Source organism: Schistocerca piceifrons, chromosome X (genome assembly GCF_021461385.2).
Source record: "Schistocerca piceifrons isolate TAMUIC-IGC-003096 chromosome X, iqSchPice1.1, whole genome shotgun sequence".
Classification (NCBI taxonomy): domain Eukaryota; kingdom Metazoa; phylum Arthropoda; class Insecta; order Orthoptera; family Acrididae; genus Schistocerca; species Schistocerca piceifrons.
Window position 1 is genome coordinate 531,964,390 of NC_060149.1, and position 26,748 is coordinate 531,991,137.

The 26,748-nt window shown below is 43.7% G+C and overlaps 1 protein-coding gene across 1 annotated transcript in view; it reads left to right on the forward strand.

Moving 5' to 3' along the window:
- The window catches only part of LOC124722494 (single-minded homolog 1-like), a 135,108-nt gene that overhangs the window by 81,433 nt on the left and 26,927 nt on the right, over positions 1 to 26,748 (forward strand). The window contains exons 4-6 of the mRNA XM_047247648.1: positions 4,669 to 4,783; positions 18,594 to 18,679; positions 24,929 to 25,128. Of these exons, the coding sequence (XP_047103604.1) occupies positions 4,669 to 4,783; positions 18,594 to 18,679; positions 24,929 to 25,128 (401 nt within the window). The remainder of the gene's footprint in view (positions 1 to 4,668; positions 4,784 to 18,593; positions 18,680 to 24,928; positions 25,129 to 26,748) is intronic.

Below are 26,748 nucleotides of genomic sequence, written 5' to 3' on the forward strand. Positions count from 1 at the left end.
AGTAGAGGTTCAAAAACACCTATATTTACTTGTAAACAGAGGTTACACCTGGGAGTAATTTTCTGTCTAACGCGGTCAAAGATGCAGGAGTGTCCGTAATTTCTACATCTGCTGCTACTATTCGGGCAACCAGATCCTCTTCTGATTTAACAGAGGTTTTTTGAACAAGACTGTACCATCTCCCGTCATACCAAAAAGAAAAAAAATCCGAGGTGGCAAGGAGGGAATCGAGTAGGCCATGGTACACGACCACCACGACCAATCCACTTTTCTCGAAATAATCGGTTCAAGAATCGACGCACAGGACGGCTGAAATGTGCCGGCGCCCCGTCATGCTGGAACGATATGCAGTCTTGTAGCGAGTGGCACGTCATCCAGCAGTTCTGGCGAAGAAATTGTAATAATGCCTGTCATTTAATGACCTAGACAGGAGATATGGCGCAATTAACAGTCACCAACAAATCTGCCCACATATTCAGGTAGAACGGCAATTGATGAGCGCGAGCAGATGTAGCAGGTGGATTAACCTCACTCAAAACATGCGAATTGTAGATGTTGAGGACACCCCGAACGTTGCTTCAAATGTAAACAGTACAGAGGACGGAAATGTAGGATGCATATGCCACTGTTCCAGGTACATCTGGTTCTACGTTGTGCACGCGCTGTAGCTGAAATGGATTAACAATTGCTCACGAAGGACGTGTCTGACATTCGTCTGGTTCGTCCCCTTGTTCTGCAAAATTGCACGAGCGCTGTGAGAGATTACACGCTCTGCCAGATTAAAAAATGCTCACAGGTAATTATGAGGGAAAAATGTTTGCTTTGGTTCCAGTGCAACCTCCCGGAGTAATTTTCAATCTGCATATGCGTCAGATCACGAGTGACGGCCTGCTAGCGGGGCGACGCGGCAAGGAATGACAAAGTAAGATACGTATTAAGTTAGGAAAGGTTTAGATAAACTGACGAGAAAAGAAAAAGAAAAGAAAAGATAAAGCCGGCCTGGGATGAAAGGTGAGATACTTCGGTAAGTCAGCTTAAAGTCGAGCAGCAAGCCAGAGATGGAGCTGTAGTCACATGGGGCTAGGAGGAAGGCAGCCTTGAGGGTTGGAGTAAAAGCTGCACTAATGAGCCGCTCATTACGCGCTCCTGTGTTCGGCTGGGCGCGCCACAGGCCGGCTTTATCTCCCACCTGCACTCGCTGAAGGAAGACACGTTGCGGCCTTCCCGTGTTCTACACCAACATCTGTATTCTAAAGTGCGTGGTGGGGGATACTTTTCATTGTACGATATACAGCGTGAACCCGAACACAGTCCATAAAATTTCGGAGCTTGTTCTGCAATATTTTCTGAGTATTTTGCTACAAGACACCCGTGTCTCCAGTGGTTCGTTACAGAGTAATTTCATTTCGACTGAAGAAATGCTATCGACAAGGAATCTCAACTTGAATTCATATTTCTAGTTTCCCATAAACCTTTTGACAGCTGTCCACACAAGGAACTTCTAATCAAATTGTGTGCCTATAGAGTACCGACTCAGTTGTGAGCAGTGATTCGAGATTTGTTGTCAGAAAGGCCGCAGTGATTAGCAAATGACGGGAAGTCATCTATTGAAACCATCGTTACACACTACAGATCAAAAGTATACGGACTCCTATCTGTAACGCGAAACTGGCAACTAGACGTCACTAGAGGTGGACACGCCAGTATATAAGGAGGCGGAGCGCATTTTGTTGCCAGTAGAGAAGCAGTAACAACACAATGGGTAGGTCAAGAGGGCTCATTGACTGCGAACATGAATGTCACCTGAGAAACAAATTCATCAGGGACATTTCAACCCTTGTAAAACTGCTCTTGTCGACTGTCCATGGTGTGATTGTGAAGTGGAAATGTGGAGAAATAGCCACAGCTAAACTAAGACCTGGCAGACCTCATATGCTGATGAGCAGGGACTGTCGAGCATTATTGGGGGGGGGGGGGGGGGGGTGGCTGTAAAACTATTGCATGCACTCAGTGGAAGGAATCACTCTTGAGTTCCAAAGGGTTACCAATAGTCCAGCTAGCACAGTGACTGTGCCTGGGGAGTTAAAAAGAATGGGGTACAATAGTCGATTGGCTCCTAGTAAGCCACATATTTCCGTAGTCTATGCTAAGCGACCCTTGAGGCCATGTAAAAAACGACGATACCCTGTGGCAAATCGATGGAAGGAGACTAATTTCATCACACTCAACGACCCAGGAGACGAACGTGAAAATGAGCATACCTCATTAGCTCGTCTTTCTACAAATTATCTGAATTCCTAGATTCAGATGCGTATAATGGACAAGGGGCGCTACATCAGTAGTTTTTGGATAAACTGAGGCTTTGAGTCTGACAGGAGGTGAGTTGGGTTAGTGTGTGCAGCGGTGATGACCACTGTGTCCTTATGTCTCAGTGGTCAGCGCATTTGTCTAGTAAGCAGGAGACCTGTGTTCGAATCCCGATCCAAAAAATTTTTCAACTTTCCTCATTGATTTAAATCAATGCCCACTGGCAGCTAAAGTCATTAATTCCTTTGTATCTTGATTCATAGTGGCTGCAGGAAGAAAATGGAAATGTTCTTTCCGACAGGTCAGAAAGAACAGACACCACATTTAGCATGTAGTTATGTACTGTAGAGAGGACCCACTATTTATAATTGTTTTGCTGTGTTAAATTTAACTGGTATAAGCATGTAAAGTATTAAGCAGTATTTTGATGACTTACTGCTGCTGTGCCCACCGTCAGATACGGTACACAGTGCCCGCATCTCGTGGTCGTGGGGTAGCGTTATCGCTTCCCACGCCCGGGTTCTCGGGTTCGATTCCCGGCGGGGTCAGGGATTTTCTCTGCCTCGTGATGGCTGGGTGTTGTGTGCTGTCCTTAGGTTAGTTAGGTTTAAGTAGTTCTAAGTTCTAGGGGACTGATGACCGTAGCAGTTAAGTCCCATAGTGCTCAGAGCCATTTGAACCATTTGAACGGTACACAGTTATACCCAGAGAAGGCGCAAACCTAGGCAGTCTCCAGTGTGGTGCCATGTAGTTACGGCGCTCGTAACAGGAACCACATTACACTTCCGCCGGACGACATACAAACTGTCGATCCACCCGCCAATAGCTAGGTATGATGCCACAAAGGACGCTGTCACCAGGAACCACTTCCTTCATCCGCCAAATACAGGGTTGAACAAAAATATGGAAGCAACGAAAACACATTACCATGGATAATACGATGTAGGAAGCCCGTTGACATTCAAAACAGTTTCTTGACGTCTCGGAATGGATACATACAGGTCGTGTATGATCATCAAGGGATATACGAATGCCCGTGGAAAGTAACCTGCCGTCATGTGTAGTGCCAAGAGTGAAGTGTGGAGGAGGTGATGTTATGGTATAGGGGTGTTCTTCGTAGTTAGTGTATGGTCTCCTTTTGCGGCAAGAAAACGCTAAATGAAGAAGAATATGAACACATTTTACAGCATTGTGTAAGCGTACAGTACAGGAACTGTTCGTAGACGATGTTTGTATCAGTATGACATTGCACCCTGTCATAAATGGTCTGTGTACAATAACATTTCCGAAATGGACTGGCTTGCCCAGAGTCCCGATGTGAATCCAGAGAAGCACCTTTGTGTTAGAACGTCGACTTCGCTTCAGACCCCAGCGTCTGACATTACTACCTTCCCTGGTTTCAGCTCTTGAGTAACAATGGGACGGTATCCCTACACAGACACTGAGGCGCCTCACGGAAGGTGTTTCCTGCAGGGTTCAAGCCGTCAGGAAGGGGAATAGTGGACACACCCCATTTTAATGTCCACTAATAGCTGTCTGGATACCTTTAATCAGATGGTGTACATTCCCGTCGCTTTATATTGCAGGGCGCGTAAGCACATGAAATGGCACACTGATGTAATTGAAGTAACGTGATTCATATATTTGCTTATGTAGACGTATCTTCGTTCACCTTGGTTGAACCTGTGACAATGTTGTGGTCGAATTAAAACTGTGTACCCGACCGAGACTCGAACTCGGGACCTTTGCCTTTCGCGGGCAAGTGCTCTACCATCTGAGCTACCGAAGCACGACTCACGTCCGGTACTCACAGCTTTACTTCTGCCAGTACCTCGTCTCCTACCTTCCAAACTTTACAGAAGCTCTCCTGCGAAACTTGCAGAACTAGCACTCCTGAAAGAAAGAGCACTTGCCCGCGAAAGGCAAAGGTCCCGAGTTCGAGTCTCGGTCGGGCACACAGTTTTAATCTGCCAGGAAGTTTCATACCAGCGCACACTCCGCTGCAGAGTGAAAATCTCATTCTGGAAATGTTGTGATCCTTTTTGATGTGTGTTTCACTTTTTTATGCAGGCAACAGTTTCAAATGTGCACAAAGTCCTAAACACGTCCTGCGCTTGAAATAAACGGGTAAGTTGCAGCGTAGGCGCATGGATCGTGTTTTTTAATAAATATTTGGTGCCTGCAAGGCAAATATGATATCACTGCCGATGAGATAAGCTTTTGTCGAGGTACTGAAGTGATGCTAATACTGGTAGCTGTAGTTCTAGTTGTAGTTACAAGTGTTACGCGAGTGACATTGATTATTATCTGGCAGCGCAATATACATCGGAGTATATATGGTGTGCGTGCGCGATGCTGCAGGTGGAGCTGACGGGCAACAGCATCTACGAGTACATACACCCGGGAGACCACGAGGAGATGACCTCCGTCCTCAGCAGCGCGCAGCCCGTCTTCACGCACAACCCGCTGGTGCACGGTGAGCACACCTTCTCACTCACTAGAAAGTACAGCTGGCGGCTTTGGGTGTGATAGGCACTAGTCGCTTTTTCAATCAATACGTTTCATACATTTTATTGGACCAATGCAGACTCGTCATCAGACGCAGGCATTACAGGACCTCCTTTTTTTATAGTACTATGGGACTTAACATCTGAGGTCATCAGTTCACTAGACTTTGAACTACTTAAACCTAACTAACCGAAGGACATCACACACATCCATGCCCGAGGCAGGATTCGAATCTACGACCGTAGCAGCAGCGCAGTTCCGCACTGAAGCGCCTAGAACCGCTCGGCCACAGCGGTCGGCCCAGGAAACATTCCTTTCCGGAGCACGCACAACTAGATGCTATGCTCGTCGTGATTCAGTACTTCTTATACAACTCCACAAACTATTAAAATATATTTCTCAAACTAGGAAATACAAGAAGCAGAAGATATCAAGTTTTTGGCAATTCGGAGAAATGAAATCAGAATTGGAAATCCGTTTTATAGAGTTAATGGTGGGTCTTCGGTTCAGTTACGTTTGCGATGCATACGATTTTTCGTATACGCGTTTTAAAAATGAAGATGGTAGTTCATCCTGAGTATTTACGTTCACTTGGGACAATCAGATTAAAAAGATAGTATTTTCAGAATGCATAATTGTGTTATAAGAACTGTTTCTGGTGTTAGTTACTGAACATTCTGTACAGACGTTTGAAAGAATAAAAAAATGAAGAATAGCTTCAGGGAAACACTTAATGTTCTATGTTATTTTATAATTACAATTAGCAGTAATGTAAAGTCATTTCACTGTATTTAACTTAAATTAATCTGAATATGCATCACTGACTTTCTTCTACTTCCAGACATCACAATTCGTGGGATCCATGGAATACGACTATGGTAATGCAATGTACTGATGACGTGCATCTTGGTATCCATGAAAAATTCGTTCCGATAATGTACATTTTAGCCAGCGGACACACACACACACACACACACACACACACACACACTACTTAGGAGTACTTAGTTCTATAGTAAAATATTTTCATTCGTTGTGTGTTTACTGTAAAACGCAGTGAATACTTAAATACTGTGCATGTGCGCGAGCGCGCGCGCGCGCGTGTGTGTGTATATGTGTGTGTGTGTGTGTGTGTGTGTGTGTGTGTGTGTGTGTGTGCGCGCGCGTGTGTGTGTGTGTGTGTGTGTGTGTGTGTGTGTGTGTGTGTGTGTGTGTGTGTATGTGTGTGTGAGTTGTCTAAAATGTAAATTACCGAAATTAATTTCTCGTGGACACTAAAATGCCTTGTAATCTAACTCACATGGTCCAGGCAATAATAATGTTCATTCACTACCGCTATCTGATCATGAGCAAGCAGTGGCTCAAAACCTAGTGAATATTATAATAAATAGTATTAAATTCAAAAAGCGCCTGATGAGATATCATTGACACATTTAAATCAAAGTTTCAGTTCGTCACTCACAGTGGATATAACGAATAAAATGTACAACGTTCCTTTTGTTGTTCACTTACCTAGTAGCTTGCTGCACCATTCATAACAGTTGTGTCGCATCTTGGCATGAACCCGAAGACACATTAGTTTTTTTTTTTATATATATATGTACTGCATCATGGTCTGTCTCTTAGTGTTATACAGTAGATCATATTTTCTCTCTACGATCCTGTATATACATATACATTTGTTTAAATAGTAACAGTGTTTGAACTAAAACCCGCCTGGGCAGTGGTCTGCAATTTCTACGGTTCCGATTGGCTCGGCTAAGGATGTTTGTCATGACGCAGTGGTCCATGACGAATGTGGCAACAGGGAGCACAGGAGAAAAAAAGTACTGAAAAACACTGTTGTTCACACGGAAAGTGACGAAGAATCAGATTTCAGCTAAAACTTCGGGGCTGAGAAACCGTGGTCCATATGTAAAACTACTCACTGACGTTTCGTCCCCATCTACGGGAGGTATTTTCAGAGATAAATCTGGAACTGCGATAGGACATAGGCACGCATGGCGCTGTACTGCAGAACTGCATTTGCTGATTTACCTCTGGAGATGTTTCCCGTTGACGGGAACGAAACGTCACTAAACAGTTTTATGCATCGATCATGCCGGAAGTTTCAACTGCAGAGAGGCACCGACCGTGAGAGCGTACACTGAAGTTCCAGGTTCCTTCACAGAGCTCTCTGCTGTGTCCATGGGGATGGCAGTACCACCATACCGGCTGCGGTGCTATGGACATATTGCGATAAAAGTTTCAAGCAAAAACTGTTAAATACAATAGCTGACAAGTAGAAAAGAAACATCCAGAACGGGAGGAAGAAACGAAATGAAACTTCACAGGTAAAGAGAGTATGCGATGTTATTTCTGTGATTACAAATTCGAGTCAAATTTACAAATAACTTGGCAGTATGAAACCATCTATCAGTATGGTATTGGAACGCCTCTGGGCTGGATGCACGTACTGAACGGTTGGGAAGGGTGTCACAAAGCAGTTGTAGCCTCTCCCGAGGCAAGCTTATCCACAACTCGTGTAACTACATTTTTAAATCCTGGATACTAACACTGTGACGCAGTTGAATACGGAGTTGGTCCCACACATGTTCTATCGGGGACAGATCTGGATACCATGCTGACCACTGGAGTACCTCAGTATCATGCAGACATTTCATAGATAAACGTTCCATGCTTATACGAGTCTTGTCCTGTTGAAAAATGGCACCAGGGTACTGTTGCATGAGAGGTAACTCATGAGGAGCGGGATGTTCGTGATGTTACTACCAGCTGTGACCTAAAGTCATATCCAACGCGTCCTCACTCAATGAAGCCAGGACAAACACCGCTATGCAACTCAAAACCATGGAAGAATGGGACCCCCTCCCCAGGTCACCGTCATACTTTCCGATTATAGTCATCTGGGGTTGTTCAGAACAGTGATTCGTCGATGAACGCAATGCGTCGACGTTGATCAGCAGTCCATGCTTCCCAGGTACGACACCATTCCAAACGCAGTTATTTGTATTGTAGCGTCAACGGCAGCCTACGTATGGGACGGTAATTCCGTAATCCGGCTGGTACTAGACTCTGATCAGTGGTGCGGGATGACAGACTATTTCATATTCTCGGATAGCAGACGCAGATGTGAGTGGGTTATGAAGCGCTTAATACACAATACAGCGCTCCAGGTGATCAGACATGATCGATTGGAAACCTGACGACGAGTATGCTTGCCCTCACATTCCCATGCAGTCCAACATTGGGTAGTGCCGCATCCTAATGCCCCATAAATATCGATATTGCACGATTCAACCAGCTGGCCTAATGGAGAGCCACAATAAGGACCATTTCAAACTCTGTGAGGTGCTGATACTGACGTCCCATAGGGATACACGGTATCTCCTTGCCCTTAAATGGTTCAAATGACTCTGAGCACTATGGGACTTAACATCAGCGGTCATCAGTCCCCTAGAACTTAGAACGACTTAAACCTAACTAACCCAAGGACATCACACCTATCCATGCCCGAGGCAGGATTCGAACCTGCGACCGTAGTGGTCCCGCGGTTCCAGACTGAAGCGCCTAGAACCGCTCGGCCACTCTGGCCGGCTCATTGCTCTTCATACTGATAATTCAACAAAAATGGTAGAAATGGCTCTGAGCACTATGAGACTTAACAGCTGTGGTCATCAGTCTCCTAGAACTTAGAACTACTTAAACCTAGCTAACGTAAGGACATCACACACATCCATGCCCGAGGCAGGATTCGAACCTGCGACCGTAGCGGCCACGCGGTTCCATACTGAAGCGCCTAGAACCGCACGGCCACACCGGCCGGCATCATTCAACATCTGACGCCGTTCACGCCCCTTACATACCCAACCAGGACTGCGGCATCATTCAACATCTGACGCCGTTCACGCCCCTTACATACCCAACCAGGACTGTTACCGACAGTAACAGGAACAATGCTAATGCACCTGTTGGCCGTACTGCCTGTCACAGAGGACTGCATCTCTAATCATTTAAATACTCGCCGAGCCGATTGTGTGTCGGTGTCCAAAGCAACATTGATATCCAACCATGTCTCCTGGGCGGTTCACTGTTTTTGTCAGGCAGTGTACTTTAGTACAGCGGAGACAGAGTTTTCTGTATTTACCCTGAGTAATAGCACAGTTGTTTCACGTATGATGCAAGGTCTGTCGCAGGAACCTGTACCTCCGTAGGACGACCGTGATTATTACATGACGCGCCAGCCGGTTGCTCGGTCTGTGCTACAGTTGGCGTATGGTCTTTAGCAGAGAAGAAGAAGAAGAAGAAGAAGAAGAAGAAACTTGGTGAATAACCAGCGCCATTTAGCACTTCAGCATACGCTCACAGATCTGTGCTCTAATTCAAACTGTGTCCCTAGAAAGTGATGGTATTGCATCTACTGACCAATTCAGATGCTGTTGCTCGACGTCAGTGCATGATGGAGAGGTTGTTCCTAACGTGACTTCATTACTGGTGAAGCATTGCTGTATTTATCTGAGGACACGAACCCGCAGAACAATCGATATTGGAGTACTGAATATTCTCATCAGTAACGCCAAGAGTCTCTGTATGACGTGAAAACATAAGTGTGATGTTCAGTTAGTGCAACACGATTTGCTGGACCGATATTTTTCCACTAAACCCTATCTTCTGATAGGTATATGCAGAGTGTGCTGCATCATTCTTACAGAGAGCTAATAAAAAGACCTGGGTACGGTATTCCCCTCAGATCAATACAAGAGAACAGTCCGCCAGTGCTCCTATGACAGTAGCACTTGGTGTTTTTGATGACAGGTTAGGACTATCCTATCTTATCCTACCTTATTCTATCCTTACCCTATCATATTTTATCCTATCCCATCCTGTCACCTTGCACAGACTGCAATAGCCAGCGGCAGCACTGATATTCTGCGAAAGTTAAGTAGAAAAGTTGATGCGCAGCTTCATTTCTCTTAACTGTCGGTTGTACGACATGCCTCTGTTCTTAGGTGGTGCTGAGAGCGTGTGGTAGTTCGTCTAGATCTCGTACTAACAACAGGAGGTTTACCTGTCCAACATCGTACAAAGTGGTTAACAGATTTTTGGTCGCGTGATTATTAACTAAACAAGCATAAAGAACAAAGGCCATTAGCGCTTGTTGTTTCTACGAGGAGCTATATGTGCTGGCGGTGTTTAACTACTACACGCGCACCACTCGTGCTCAAGTCGCAGCCTCCACACACTCTGCTTGTTGTTGTTGCTGCTTCTGAGCGGCGACCGATCAGAACGAATCAATCACTTTCAATTTACTCGCTCTCGTAGCGTGCTAACAAAACGCATTCCGGATCAGGACACTGCATAATAACTGAACCTCCAGCGACCAAAATATCCTACAGAACACCTTCAGAATATAAATACACACTCTGCAAGCCAACGGATGGTGCAAGAAGGAGGGTGTAACGTACGAGCGCTACTCACTTTCTAACCTGTTCCATCGGCGTATGGAGCGAGGCAACATGGCTGTTTATATGCCTCTGTGAGCGCCCTACTCTCTCTTTTTACCGCTCCTCTAAATTTACCGAGAAGATTTTACGTTCAGATTTTCTTTTGTGGCCGAAGTTGTTCCCACAACCCTAATGTTACATTAATCTTAATCAGGGAAAATGTACTTCTCATTATATAATCTCTGTTCAGTGTGCTTTCGTATCTCAGTATTCATTAATTGTGTATATAAGTTGGAAATACGAAACAGTGTATCATTTGCCTAGATTGATGTGTACCACGTCTTTCAACCAACCTGACAAGTGCCAACATGTGTGTGTACAACCAACGATATCACAGGTGAAAAACGCGAACAGACTTCAGTATGGCGTTCGGAATCGGTGTGGGTCAGATTCCCTTCTCGTCTCTTGCGCAAGCTAAACAGCTTAGCCGGTTAAGGACTGGCAGTCATATACACTGAAGGGCCAAAACATTGGGCCCACTGCCGCGCGGAATGGCCGCGCGGTTAGAGGCGCCATGTCACGGATGCGCAGCCCTTCCTGCCGGAGGTTCGAGTCCTCCCTCGGGCATGGGTGTGTGTGTTGTTCTCAGCACAAATTAGTTTAAGCAGTCTGTAAGTCTAGGGACCGATGACCTCAGCAGTTTGGTCTCTTAAAAATTCACACACATTTGAACATTGTGACCATCGCGAGCCGCGAGATAGAAAGCTGCCTGGTGGCGTTGCGGGGCATTTGACGCGGTAAGGAAAGTATATAACGGGAGCAGAGACGAATAGGGAATCATTCTCGTGATTATACGTGCCGCAAATGGGGAAATTTCCTGACATACACGATTTTGACAAAGGGCAAATCGTTGTGGCACGGCGCAAGGGAACGAGCATCTCGATAACGGCGAAGCTGGTCGGATGTTCATGTGCTACTGTCGTCAGCATCCAAGGAAAGTTGTTGAACGAAGGCGAAACCACAAACGAGACGGCCACAAAGTGTTGGACGGCCACGCCCCGTCACAGAACGTGGAGGTCAGAGGCTTCCCCTTTCTCTGATGCAGGATAGGCGGCGATATGTGGCAGATCTGACAACAGAGTACAACGCCGTGCAGGCACATGTGTTTTGGATCACACTGTTCAGCGCACATTGTTGAACATGGGGCCCCACAGCAGACGGCACCTATGTGCCCCATGCTGACCCAACGACATCGTCAGTTACGATAGTTGTGGGAATGGTACCATCGAGATTGGACGTGAATCGGTGGAAACGTGTCGCCTGGTTGGATGAAACACGTTTCTTGTTACACCTGCTCGATGGTGGTGTCCGGATACGCCGTCATCCAGCGAACGACTGCTCGAAATATGCACCGCTCTACGAACGCAGGCGGGTGAGGCACTATTATGCTATGAGGCACATTTCACTTGGGCTTCTATGGGACATGTGGCAGTAAGTAAAGGTACCATGACAGCTATGAACTACGTGAACATTACTGCGGTATTCCAGCATCCCTGCGCGCCTGATGCCTTCTCCGACGCTGATAGCGTCTTACAGCAAAATAACAATTGCTGTCACAAGGCCACACTCGTGCTAGAGCGATTGGAGCAGCATGATAGTGAAACGACGTTGATATCCTAGTCATCAAGTTGGCCCGGTCTGAATCCGACGTAACACATTTGGGACGTTATCGGGGGTCATGTTCGCGCCCAAAGCCACCGGCTCGTAATTTACGGGAATTTTGTGACCGGTGCGTAGATGCCACGTACGTCTGGAAACTCACCGAGGAATGTAGGATTCCCCGCCACGCAGAATGATATCGTGCTACAAAGGTGGACCAACTCGCTATTTGGGGGATGGTCATAATATTGTGGGTCGTAAATGTATGTTTTGATATCTACTGGAAACGAAAAAGCCACTGAGAAGTAAAAAAAAATTCTGGGTACTTTCTTATCCAGGGTAACAAAATTTAGGGTAAATATTAAATAAGGTGGTTGAGGACCGAGCACTTTAAGATAAGGACTGGTGGATATGAATGTTTAAGTTTTTATTGGCACGAACAACTAAAGCCTTGTAACAGCAACTGGACCTCGTATATGCTATTCCAAGTGATGACTGTTTCAGTGTGCCGGCCGCGGTGGTCTAGCGGTTCTAGGCGCGCAGTCCGGAACCGTGCGACTGCTACGGTCGCAGGTTCGAATCCTGCCTCGGGCATGGATGTGTGTGATGTCCTTAGGTTAGTTAGGTTTAAGTAGTTCTAAGTTCTAGGGGACTGATGACCACAGATGTTAAGTCCCATAGTGCTCAGAGCCATTTGAACCAACTGTTTCAGTGTATGGTTTACACCGACGCGTAGTAATTTTCCACACCCTCTCAGATTTTCCTATTGTCTGTCGTACTATGAGACACGTAGCTAACACTCCAATAGTCAGTTCCCTTGAAGTTTCTAATGAGCTTCCATGCACCAACGACTTCCTGTAAACGCGAAGGAGAAAAATCCACCGTCAAGACATCACAGACGATTGTGAGTTATCGTTTAACGTATCACCACAAACGTAGATGTAGGAACAGAACAAGTTTTCAGGCTCCAAAGACCTCGTACAGCCTGAAATACTCACTTTCGACCAATCGTTCCTTATCTCCAAGTACTCGGTTTAAGATCCGCTACTAAGTGTATAATTTTGTACACGGAAGTGTGACTTGCACGTAACACAACAGTTTCAAGACATGATAACTTGTAGATAACATAAAAACTTGAAGATACACTCAGGTTTGAATTTGACGAATAACGAAAACTGTGCGAGAACAATACTCTGGTTGTTACCCTAATGCGCGGTCAGCCACAATACTGCAGTCCGAAGCGAGTTCTGGTGCGTCTTCCCAACTCTGAAAATAATAATAATAATTCACACGTGAGATCAAAACTTCCAGAAAAAAGCAGTGGCGATTAGAGCAGCCTACCACCATTTTACAGATGTATAGACTGGACACGAAGAAACATCGCGCCGGGAGGCATTACTTGCTCAGCTGACCATTGTTCGTGAACTGCTGAGGACGGCTTCCCCGTCTCGTAGGCTGCACTGGCGTGGAACTCATTCAGTGGCTGTGCAGACCATAGAAAAAAAATAGGAAACAAAAGACAGAAGATGATTTTCAGTACGCTGCAATTAATTGTATGTCTAACAAGTTGGCATTTCGGACTGGTCGTCTTCGATTTTCTTCATACTTACAGAAATTTAGGGTCAGTGCTTGGACATCGGTTTTATAAAGTAGTACGGTGCAATTTTCACAAAAAAAACTTGAAAAATTGCCTTTCAATGTTATAAGATGGTTAGGTAAAAACCATTTCCTCATATTCAACAGAGTCGCTGGCTGCTGAGTGAGTAGCGTCTTTCATTGACTCTAGTTAGATTCTCGTTTGTAACGTTTCTTTACTTTCATTTAAATTATGTATTTATTATTAAATGGGCTGTTAATTAACAAATATTAAATCATAACATTTTTAAATACTAATTGCATGAAAGTAAATTAAAATTTGATGTATGTACGCGAAATGTAAAAATATATACGTAACCTTTCGAAATAAAAACGTTGTTTTATTATCGGATGATGTTGCATGGTTTTAGAACCAAATTTTAATTTATTCATGAAATTATTAACTAAAAATAAAAGATTTTTATCAATATTTATTAATTAACATTTCGATTTGATAATAAATAAAACTACATCTGAACAGGCCTCGAAGGCCAAACGGTACCGTCCGACCGCCGTATTATCCTAAGCCGACTGGCGTCACTGGCTGTGGATGTGGAGGGGCATGTGCCCAGCACACCTCTGGTCTGGCCGTTGTCAGTTTACGAGATCAGATTTGATAATAAATATAGAATTAAAATGAATGTAGAACAGTTGCTATGATCGCGAATTAAACAAGGGACATTCACAAACATACGACTGACACCCCATGTACGCAGCTGCCAGCAAACGTATTGTATTTATTAGCATATGGATAAATTCAAGTCTCCGAAGGCGAATTTTGCGTTTTTGCGTAGTACTGCTTTAGATAATTGAAAATTGATTTTCAGGTCCCTTCACGTATGAAGGAAATCGAAGAGTGCCAGGCCGTTAGGTCCCCTTGTAAGATCATCTGGAGGCCGCATAAATATCTAGAGCAACTTACATCCATTCGGTATAAACTAACGCCCCTGGGTCACCACCCGCTCAAACTGATATTGTTTCTACTTCCTTTTATGTTAACGTTCCATTGACAGTGCGGTGACTGAAACAATGTATTACATCCGCCGAACAGGGGCCGTACAAGAAATGTGCAGTATCGCTGCTGGAGGAACTCCACAGCATTTTTCACACGAGATTCACAGAAATCGTTGTGCGAGGTGACGCTGTTGTAAAATTTATTTAGCGAAAGAGGAGTTCAGACCCCCCATTTTTTGTCTCAATTTTAATTTTCCTTAATTTCCCACAGTCACTTCAGGAAAATTCTGACACAGTTCCTTCAAAAATATCACATTACATTTCCTGTTCCATCCTTGTACTGCTCTGTACCTAATGATGTCAATGTCGATGGAACTTCAGCTCATCCTTCGCATCACCTTGCATCCCATCCTGACCCCTTATAAGTTACTACCTCCTCGCTATACTACTTGAGAAGACCCTCATTGCGCTTTACAATCCTTCAAACTGATTTGCACGTACTGGTGTGCTTTCGCTTTCAAGATAAAGGCGTTTTTTCACGTTCGGTGCAGCACAAACAACTCCATCATTCTGTAGGGCAATAAAATTCAGACTATAAAAGGAACACAAAACATTGTTTTATAAAAAAAAGTACCTACGCAAACTTTTAAAACAGGGTTTAAAGGTATTATTGCTGAAGTGGTGCCTTTTACTGCAGAGACGCTGTCAAAGTCGTTCACACAACTTGTCCACGGGTTTGCCAACAACCTTTGGGTGAATTTGTGGCGCCTTCTTGCCGTATTCCTCGCTTTAATTCTTATATAGTTGGATGCTGAGTTGAATAGTATGAGATGGTGAACTGGCTAGGACAGCGGATTCGAATTCTGGACGATAGGCGTACATTTCCTCTTTCGGCCATCTAAATTCATATTTTCCGTTGTTTCCCTAAATCCCTTTAGGCAAATGCCGGAATGGTACCTTGGAAAAAGGAGATTCCGATTTCTTCCATTTTTGTGTTACTTCAGAGCTTGTGATCCATCTCTAATGAGCTTCTCGTCAACGGATGTGATGTACAAGTCTTCCTTCCTTCGTTCATATTTACCTTGTTTTTGGCTTAGACCGTCCGTGAGCTTACGAAATTTAACTTCAGAAGTTACCAGTCAACATGCACATGAATATTGTTTATTAGCCAAAATGGTTTAAGCACTTTGGTTTTTCAATAGCCCTATGAAGCAAGAAACAATATACAAGAAACACACTTATCAACCTTACACTAACAAATTAAATAACCGCCAAACTACAGTTTATAAATTAAAAGTGAGACCATATTACTTCTTAGTCAGTGTCTGTGTCAGAACGCAGTAGGAGTGACCATCTCCTCAGACCTCCGACTAGAGGATTCTGTGGGGCTAGCCAGTGTAAGTACAATTTAATCGTGTGTGCTTTTAAAATTAAGTTGATGTAAAACAATGCATAATAGTGTTTTACAATATTAAAGAGCTGTCGTGACTTATTAAAAAAGTTTTAAAATGTTATCAAATACTGTAGCAAATAAACATTATTAAATAGATTCACCACAAGTAAGTTTTATAACAGTTTTTAACTCTGATGTATTACTTTACGCTAACTTAATTTTAATTACGCACTAAAATCAGGTTGTATTAGCTTACGCATATAGGTTTAGCTACGTAAGGGCATCTACTGGCTAGCTGTACTCAGTTCTCTAATAGGAGGCCTGAGGAGATGCCCACTACTGCAGCGTTCTGACGCGGTCATCTACCAAGACGTAGCATGGTATCGATTTTTGTTTATTTAGTATAGTTATTTGTTTATTTACTTTGTTAATGTAAAGTTGTCGTGTTTGGTTTTGTATATTGTTTCCTGTTTCATAGGGCTACTGAAAATGACTGAAGAATCGAAACCGGTTTAGCCAATAAACCGTATTTGCGTCAGCATTGCCTAATAAAATTTTGTAGTCATCTTTCTTGCTCTCTTTCCCCAAGAAAAAAAAATAGAGCTGAATCAGAAAGATGACGGCTGAATCACCGCCGCCAAACGCAAAGATTAGAGGACTAGTGACGAGAAGAAGTGCAGGTTTCTGCACAGTCATTTTGGAACCACATATACTCTTCAAATCAAGGCCGTACAAATTTCGATATCATGCCAGATTGATTATTAATCCAATACCACAGTGACTACCATGGTCTCTTATTTTTAAAAATGTACGGATCCTACACTAAAAATTAGTCTGCGTTGATCCAGAATGCTCTACAGGGGCTAGGCAAATATGTTCAGTGAGTTAACGACTATTTTATTTGATTTCGGCATTCATATACTGAAATGGACGTCATCGCTAAACGGCGATCAATAAATTCATACGCGATGTATGCGTAAGGCCATATCTTTCAAAATGACCGGGAATAATTGCATGATATAACTTTCTTAGTAAATTCAAGCATATTTTGTGTTTCTTGTTTGGTGTTTGTTACTGTTTTATGGATTTTATTCCACGGCTTTGCCGTGCTCCCTTCCCAGTTTCCGTCATATACGAAAAATTACTGTTATTGAATATTACTTAATGAAAGAGGGGCATGTAGTAACACAAATAAGTTAAACATTCTTTTCTTTGCATTTCATTGAAACAAATCAGAAACTCAATAACCTCGCTAATAAATAAATCTTAGTAAATTCCTAACGTTCTGAGAAACATTGCAGAACGTTAGGAAGTGTTTCCTCTTTAATATTATTATCACGTTCTGCCAAGCACTGACAGAAAATTCGTTACCTTCCTCCCAGGGTAAAGTATTTAAAAATTTTATACTGTAAAGGAGTCCGCATATTACTGGTGATGGATTCTCAGATCCATTTAATACACCAAAATCAAGAATGTTTATTGCAGAAACGGTCCTCTACACTGTCATAAAAACACATCTGTCCGTGTAAATCAAGCAACAGTTGTGGTCGCATTGCAAAGGACATTGTTCTATGCCTATATAAAACGCGTAAAACTAAGAGACGCGTACGTCACTGGGAAGTCCTGCGTTGTAAAAGGACTGTAAAAGAGTTCTGGCGACTTCCATCAAAACGTAAAAAAAGAAAGACAAAGTAATCTCCCATTGCACTGGTTTTGCAATGATAACTATTTTGGTTGCAAAGAAATGAGTGTTTTAAGCCGTCGTCGTCACTTCTTGGTGGTCGCCAGGACATCTTCTGTCTCTTTTGCATTGGTATATTTTTCAGGGAAAAAATTAGAGATTGCTCTGTAATGTTTTCAAGCTTTTTCGATATTCTCAAATATTCTAGAATACAATTAGAAACGTCACATATCGCATTGATCCGCACTCTGGCAAAATTATATATTTTAACCGATGAGTTGTACGACTTAGTAAAGACAGTGGAACACCTCACCGAAAAAGTGTATCTGCTTGGATGGAGGAGCTACGTAAACAAAACAACGAACGGTTGTGTGAGCGCACTATTTTTGCAAAAAATAAAGGCGACCTAGTTCAACAAACAAATCAGCGATTACTCAAGACGAAAGCCTGAGTTTCTCAACAGGATTCCTACATTCTCTCAATGTACGCCTTCGCAAAAAAGCATGAAGAAACTCACAAGATGAAATATTAACAGAAAAAGAAAAAGGCAAATCAGTATTAAAACTACGAATTCAACTCATTTCATCGAGGTTACCCATCGGCTTTAAAAGGCTCCCATTTCCGGTAAAATTAGCGTACAGTATGACCGTCAGCAAAGCACAAGCGCAAATATTCGAATGTTGCCCAGTGAATTTAAAAAAAATCGTGTTCACCCAAAAGCAAAACACCAAATTTAGCTTATGAGAATATACTTTAAATAAGTTAGATGCTAAACAAATGAGATGATTAACTGCAATTGTTTTCCAATACAGAAAACAAATGGAAAAAGAGACCATGCCAATCGGATCCTTTTCAGTTAGTCTTTGAAAAAAACTGTCTGCGTGACGCTGGCTTGCTTGAACTCTGTTTTGATCGAGTTTTTATTGTAGTATATGTGCTCGTCGCAGTAGTTATTTCCAATTTACATGGAACTCATAGCAATACACAGATGTTTCCTTTCCTCTTATTTCAGAATTCGAACTCGAACGAGCGTTCTTTTTGCGAATGAAGTGCGTCCTGGCCAAGAGGAATGCCGGCCTCACGACGGGGGGCTACAAGGTGAGCGAAGTGTATTTTTTATTTAGTTTGTTGATTTATTTAACAAAGCATGATTAGGGCTATCTTACATCTAACCAGGCATTCTACACGCTGTATTACAATCGTTTGAACAAGCATGTTACAAGTAACATCTAGCATAGAATGTTACGAGGCTGATTGAGGGACTCGTTTCACCTTCTTGTTAAAAGCAACGCGGCACTGAATTTTGCGCAGACTGCAGGGTAGCTTGCTCCAGAGACAGCAACAAGAGAGTAGTTTGCCAATGTTTTTCTTTTGTGGATGATGATGATGAAGATGATGATGTTTGGTTTGTGGGGCGCTCAACTGCGCGGTCATCAGCGCCCCTACAAAGTCCCAATGTTTACACAGTCCAAATTTGTACACAGTCCAATCTAGCTACAGCACGAATGATGATTAAGCTAATGAAATGATGAGGACAACACAAACACCCTCTCCCCGGGCAGAGAAAATCCCCAACCCAGCCGGGAATCGAACCTGAGACACCGTGATACAGAGGCAGCAACGCTATCCACTAGACCACGAGCTATAGCTACTAGACTACGAGCTGCGGACTTTTGTTTTGTGGATGGGCAATGCTAAAATAAATGAGTCGTTGTGTTTCGATTATGATGAGATGACAGACACTTAGTATCTGATTCGAAGTATTGCGGTGCAAGCGTAATGAGGAGCCGATGAAGTAGACGTAGGGTATTATAGTCAAGTAAACTGTTGACCGCAACCAACATTACAGATTTATGAAAACCGGAAAAATGGACTGACGTTGCAGATGTAACAGACCCAAGTATTTGAGGTGATTCCTCACTACTCGTGCCTTGCTGGATTACATGGCAATAATGAAGGTACGGTAAACGACTGATGACAAACTTCAGGTTTCACGTCCTGTGGAAATATGTTCCAAGACTTCTGGAGGGCACACAGGTGAGCAGAAGTCTTCCTGCACGTGGTGACAGCATTTTCTGCCCATTTAAGGTTCGTATCCAAAGTTAAACCCAAGTGCTTCAGTCTTTTCTGATACAGTATCGCAAATAGCTGCCACGCTTTGTCTTTACCAGCTGACTGCAGTGTTACAAACGCGGATATTGGGTCTGAAAGGGTCGGGCGGACTTTGCATAACGCTATGCCACATACAACGCAGAAGACGAGGTATCCGGATCTTCGCTTCAGCAGTACTATTGTCGAAGGTTCGGTACTGCATTACAAGAGGACCGCGGTAAGTGTGACAAGACAAACGGAGGAGGAGAGAAGACAGGGGGTCCCCCACGGCCCGGTGCCCCGGCGGCCGTGGGCAGGTGAGACGTATCGTAACCGTGGCACGGCAGCGGCGTGTTTGTACTATTTCATTGAGCGCGGCAGGAATGCGGCTCAATGTATGCGCGCTCAGATCCGCGCGGCCACAATGGCGGCTGCTGAGCGCGCCGCGGCATTCGCCGGCACGGCCCAGGTGCGCGCAGGGCTCCACACGCCCCCGCACTGCTTTCCCACCAACCGACATTTAAACTGCCCCGCCTCCCCACCCCCCGCCACGGCTGCACTCGTACACACTTACTTCCACGTCACTACTTTTCCGATCGCGCCCACGTAGCTCACTGCGTAACAGAATTTCCCACGGAACGCAAGGTTCTGGGTTCGAGTTCCGGCCCGGCACACAAATGTAATACGTCGGGACGTTTCAGCAGTCATATCTGCATTACTAAGCGGCTTATCTGCCGCATGGTCCCAGTTGCAGGGTGCCAATGTAACGGCTTCCAGGACTAACAAAGATTTCATTTTCAATATTTCATACATTAAAACTCTGTCGTAACCTGCTCCTTAAGAGCTGTAATCTTATGTTAACGATTTAACACAATAAGTCAAGCATTACAGTTACAAACTGTGAATCTGGGTTGATTCAGCATAGCTCATGGCGCGCGAATTATACAGATTATATCCTTCTAGCACGCTTAGCGACTTCCAACAAACTTGACACATAATTTCAAACCTTCACGGAACTTTTTCTCGGTGACACCCCACACAAAATGATGAAAGGATGAAAGTTTGTTGCTTACTACATTTTCGCTGTTCATACAGTGAAGCTACAGAATGAGTTATGACGTTTTAATTTCTTACTTCGCACAGACAGAATATAACACTGAATGTACCTGCAAAATTATATCACTGTACGACACATAATTCGGGATATATGACGTTTTGTACATGAGATTTCGATTCTTTAAAGAATCGGTGTGGGGTTTACTGGTAATTAGTAATAAATTAATGGGAGTTTATGATTTATAACATAAAGGGATGTGTTTTAAGATAGGAATTAAAGTAAACGTTTACGAATGAGGAACGATTTTGTTTCGCTCATCAGTTCTAAAGCTGGTTTGATGCAGTTCTCCACTTCATTTCACTGACCTCCTATCCTCTCCGTTTTAGTACAACTGCTGCATTTTACATCATCAACGATCTGTCCTGTAGACTGTTGTCTAGACGTGTCCCTACTACTCTTTCCTTCCACCATACATGTAGTTACGGTTTTAAGTACAGATTCATTTCGTAATATGCACTTAACATTTCTGCCTTTTCGATACCTTATGTCGCTTGTCACGCATTTTTCCTTTGTTGACTCGCTGCAGGACGTTTTTATTCCTTACTTGATCAATCCATCCGATCTTTAACAGTTTTCTGTAACATCACATTTCAAAGGCTTCGTTTCACTCCTTTGCTGCCACTGTCCATGTTTCACACCCCTACAGAGCTCTGCTGCAAGCATAGTCCTCCGTGATATTCATGTCTCAAGGTATGTTTGGATGTTAGCAGCTGTATCTTCTTGTCGAAAGCCTTTTGCCTTCTGCCATCTTTGCTGCTATGTCTACGTTCCTTCTCTTTTCTATTTCCTAGATACCAAATTGATATGTACGAGCGACCCGCCCTGGCTTCGCACGGGCAGCATCTTCTGTACAGTCGGAAGACTTGTGTCGCTTTGCAGCAATAAATTACGTATACAAACCTTTCTTGTGAATCAGTCAATCTATTAGTGAAAACTGTATCAAAATCCGTATAGTATTTCCTGAGATTACCTTTCACGTGCAACAGAATACGGCGACGGGGTTTATATATGAAGGTCAACTTTTTTAAATGGGATGCTATAGTTTGGAACTTATTTTCTGATAGTGGCTATTGAGACGAATCCAACGATGTGTAACAGTAAGGTATTTGAAGGTCAAGGAAAGTCAAAAAGGTGGCGTGAACGTCCATTTACAAAAGGTGTTCGAAGTAATGACCATTAGTATCAATGCAGTGCTGCAATATTATTATCATGGATTGAGTGGTATTCCTTATCACTTCGGCGCTTATCGAATCACATGCTCTGACAATTCTCTCTCGCATATCTTCAGGTGCAGTTGGAACGTCTTTATAAACAATGCCTTTTGCGAATCCCCACAAGAAAAAATCTAAGGGCGTCAAGTCTGGCGAGCGAGCCGGCCACGACGCATCTCCTCCGCGTCCAATCCAACGATTTTGGAATTGTATCTGCAACTCATTTCTAGCCATCAGCGAAAAATGTGCCTGACACCCATCGTGTTGATACCACATTCTGTTCCTTGTTCCTACAGATATTTCTTCTAATAACAGACCTAATGTTTTTTGCAGGAATGTGGTGTACTTCCTACCATTAAGATTTCCTTCGATGAAATAGGGGCCTATATATTAAAAATATCTCTGACGCGACCCCACCTAGCAATAAAAAACCAACGTCATATCATGGCCGCCGTTGTCCCATGCAACATTTGTCCCACAAACTTTTCAGCTACTGTTATACTTTCGGAGTTATTCTAGGTGGCAATAGTTAGTGACTCACCCTGTGTATATATGTAACACTTCAGCCACACAAGGTGAATTATCTGAAACTAGCATCACTTTTAATTCGTGAATAGTCGAAGACACCGAAACGATGATTACGATAATGATATTTGGCAAAGGGGCACGTAATTTGTTACATGGGTAATACTTTAAACTGCTGTATCGATCGAGATATTGAAGGAAGTATGGTTTTTAATTGAACAATATACATACTTTTTCAAGGCGTTTACGTCATTTTAAGGCTTAACAAGTTCAGTGATATAACTCTCGTAAACGTTGGCGGTGAAGCTTCTTGCAAAAGTATTCGAGAAATGTGCTAAAACTGAAAGCAAAGCTGCCAGACTCGGCTGTTGTTATGTGAACTCCTTCAAGTGGAGTTCCCGTGCCAGGTTTCGTCGTAATGTGCAGCAACAAGAAAGACCTGCGCTAGTAAGATAAAAGTTATTTCCGCTTGGTGCTATTTATACAACACAGGCCTAGGGTCAACTGAGATTGTTGTAAATGGAACTGTATGCTAAATTCTAGCGTATCAGAAAGCACTTAGGAAAACTATTTCCCCAACGAGATGGGGCGGGTTGGCGACGGCCCTGTTGCCACCCTTCAGCCATTGATCTTTAAAAATAGTTCAGAGTAAAATAAAACAGTTATTGAGGCTAAAATACAGGTGTTGTTGTTTATGAAAATTATGATGGTGATCTAATGTATTCTAAGTCTCAAATAAGGCGATGTGGTACGCCATCATAATAATTCTGCTTGGGGACTGGGTTGTGGGAGGCCTTGGAGAGAATGTTAGGAAAAAGATGAGCGATGTCTTTGTGGAAATGATCTAATAGTTGGGTTGCAGGTGTTAAGACAGGAGTAGAATGTCAGTTGCACATGGAAAGAGTGGGTTGGTCCGTTAATTTGGGGTGAGATGGTTAGGGTAGGTTATACTTGGAAGGAGGGGTAGATCTCGGGTATGAGTTGACAGTCTGGGACGGGAAGGCAAGTGAAATTCCGTTGGGTGAGTATATGAAGTGCATGAAGAGGGAAAGTGGGTGGCATCTTGATAGAGGCGAGGCAGCTAACCAGGGTTAAGGATGTTGGAGACTATAGGGTGTTCATGGGAGATGTAGGAGAGGCCTAGGAGTTATAAGTGTTGGAGGTGATGGGGAAATTGTATTAACTGCTAAAGGAAATCGGTGGCGTAGCGTAGATGGATACGGAAGGCAAGGTCGAGTGCATTGCACTCTAGGATTTTGAGGAAGTCATCAAACTTTGGAAGAACAGTAGTCTATGCGATATAGATTATCATGAGACGGATGAGGTCTTGTTGATATGGAAAATGGTTGGGCCTTTTAGCAGTTTTAATAGTTCCAATCTATTGTAGGCTTTCTTTTGGACTGTTAGTTCGTGGAGACTCGAGGTTAGTTTCTGATCGAGTGTAAGTCCAAGATAGTGAGAGGTTGCAATTAAACCTTCGCTACAGTTGCAGACAGTCAACATCGGTTTGGCCAAGTTGAACAGGGCTCTGCTCGTAAAGCTGTTTTATCAAAAAACGGCAGTAGTACTGCTGCTCTTCGCGAGAATCGATGCATTAAAGGGATATGACAGGTCCTCTTTCCGCACTGGCGTTGAGGATTATGGTTCGGAAGTTCATCGGCCGATCGTTCCAAACTGCGTGCCCACCAAGATCACCAGATTTGAACCCGTGTGATTTCTGGCTGTGAGGTTACCTGAAAGACAGTATTTATCAACGGGACCGTAACAGACGTTGAAGGCTGAGGAGGAGCATAGCGAGGGAGGTAGCCAACATCCCACCTGAGATGTTTCGGGGTTTCGGGTAGCAGTATATCCCTCTCTAGTGCGGTTCCAGGCTGTTATGGATGCAGACGGTCGCCGCATTGACCAACGTTAGTAACGTGGAACATAAATATGGTACGCTATTAACAAATGTTGCCCTCTTATATGGAAATTAAAATGTTGTTCTTTTAATAGTTTATCCGTTATTTCTATTCCTCGTATCCTTACAAATGTTTCCACGAAGTTTCATTGTCCTACGATCACTGGTTTTCATGGGTGGCCTCTCAAGCAAGGAAGTTTAATTATAACCGCCGTGTATTACAGCGTTTTATTTTACTGTGACTGGATGTTTGTGGACTGCGAGATAAAGCTTTCGGGTAAGGAAAGCTCGGATAGTTTTTCCTAAGATTATTTTCGTTTTTGCATTGTACAACTATATTAAGAGAAAAATATAGAAATGAAAGAAAACAAGAAGAATGAAGTTGAAATGAAAAAAAATGTGGTTGTTACTGGCATTGCCTTTATTATGATTACTATTCCTCATATGAACATTAGCACCAACAGTAGTGTTTATTATATGTAGCCACTTGTTGTGTGTGGCAGGTGATCCACTGCTCGGGCTACCTGAAGGTGAAGCAGTTCACTCTGGAGTCTTCTCCGTACGACAGCTGCTACCAGAACGTGGGGCTCGTCGCGGTGGGCCACTCGCTGCCCCCCAGCGCCATCACCGAGATCAAGCTGCACTGCAACATGTTCATGTTCCGCGCCAGCCTCGACCTCAAGCTCATCTTCCTCGACGCCAGGTTCGTGCCGCCCTGCTCCTGCGCTTCCTCCCCTGCTTACTTCTGACGACTGTTTGTTTAAGATATATCTATACCTCATCACTGGCCTCCGTGAAGGCGGCATGCAACAGACGTAAAATTGGCACGATACGTATTACATTGTTGTTGTGCAAATGATAAACTTTCCAGCACAACCGCACTGTCTACATCTAGTGTATAAGGGGAGAATACATAGTCGGTTTCTCATTCATAAATCGCATTTAAATTATTTTTTTTTTTTGAGTAGGTCTCGTGAACGTGTCGGAATTCGACAGTGAAGGATCGTGGCCTATGGAAAATGCGGCTTATCGTTCCACAATGTTGCTGCACGCGCTGTCCAGGTTCCCAAGACTGTCATGAGAATACGGAATCGATGGGTTCAAGAGGTTCATACTCGAAACTATGCAGAATCTCATTAGTTCCACACGACTAGCGCACGAAAGGAAAGACGTATTGTTCATTCAGCCTTCCAGTCGTACAGTCACGTCGCGTACTTTGAGTCAAGAAATAGCCCGCTTCTCCTGAAGCGGTAGAATACACTGCAGTGATGCGACCGACGACAACACTATACAGTGGGGTAGCAACTGTGGACAGCAAGCGCTACATTTATGATGTGTTAAGGCCGGTGGCTGTACCCTGCCTCGTAAAGTTATCTTTTAACAAAATGTTCTAATGTGTGTGAAATCTTACGGGACTTAACTGCTAAGGTCATCAGTTCCTTAGCTTACACACTAGTTAACCTAAATTATCCTAAGGACAAACACACACACCCATGCCCGAGGGAGGACTCGAACCTCCGCTGGGACTAGCCGCATTGCCTATGACTGCAGCGCCTAAGACCGCTGGGCTAATCCCGCGCGGCTATCTTTTAACAAGGTAATGCAAGTTCATGCGTTGCCCTTGCTGTCCTGACGTTCCTGGATACAGAGGCTGCTCCGCCGTTGCCCTGGTAGCCACGTTTCCAGATCACTCACCCACTGAAAACGTGTGGTCATGGATAACCAAGAGACAGGCATGCTCCCACTCACCAGCCACTACGACTGATGAAGTTTAGTACAAAGCTGAAGCAGCATTGAATGATGTATCCACGTCTGTCAGCCAAGTTCAGTTCGTCACGATTTCCACCAATTTTAGAGACACTGCGCCAAAGCTGACAGCTCTATGAACAAAGTTTCGCTCCCTATACACTCCCATATCACTTACAAAATTAATCATGTTTTCTGTAGTATTATATCCGTACAATAAGTAAAACTGTATTAATGCTACTCTTCCTGGAGTTACAGTTTTAATGGCCAGCAGTGGATCTGTGTACCTGTGGTGGAGCGAATTTCGCATCAACCTCAGCGGTTTTCCATCTTATTCCATTCGCGTATGGAACGAGGGGAAAATGGTTGTGTGTATGCCTCTGTAGGCATTCTAACACCGTTTATCGACTTTCATTCTCCCTGCGCGAGCAAGTCGATGGTGGCTCCAGATGCGTTTCCCCTTTTATGTTCTGTGGATTTTTCCCTGCAATAATAATGTTTTGTTTTTACATGTGATACTTATAAAAATAAACGTATTCGAACACATGCTTGTCTGTCCCCTCTATTCTACCACACA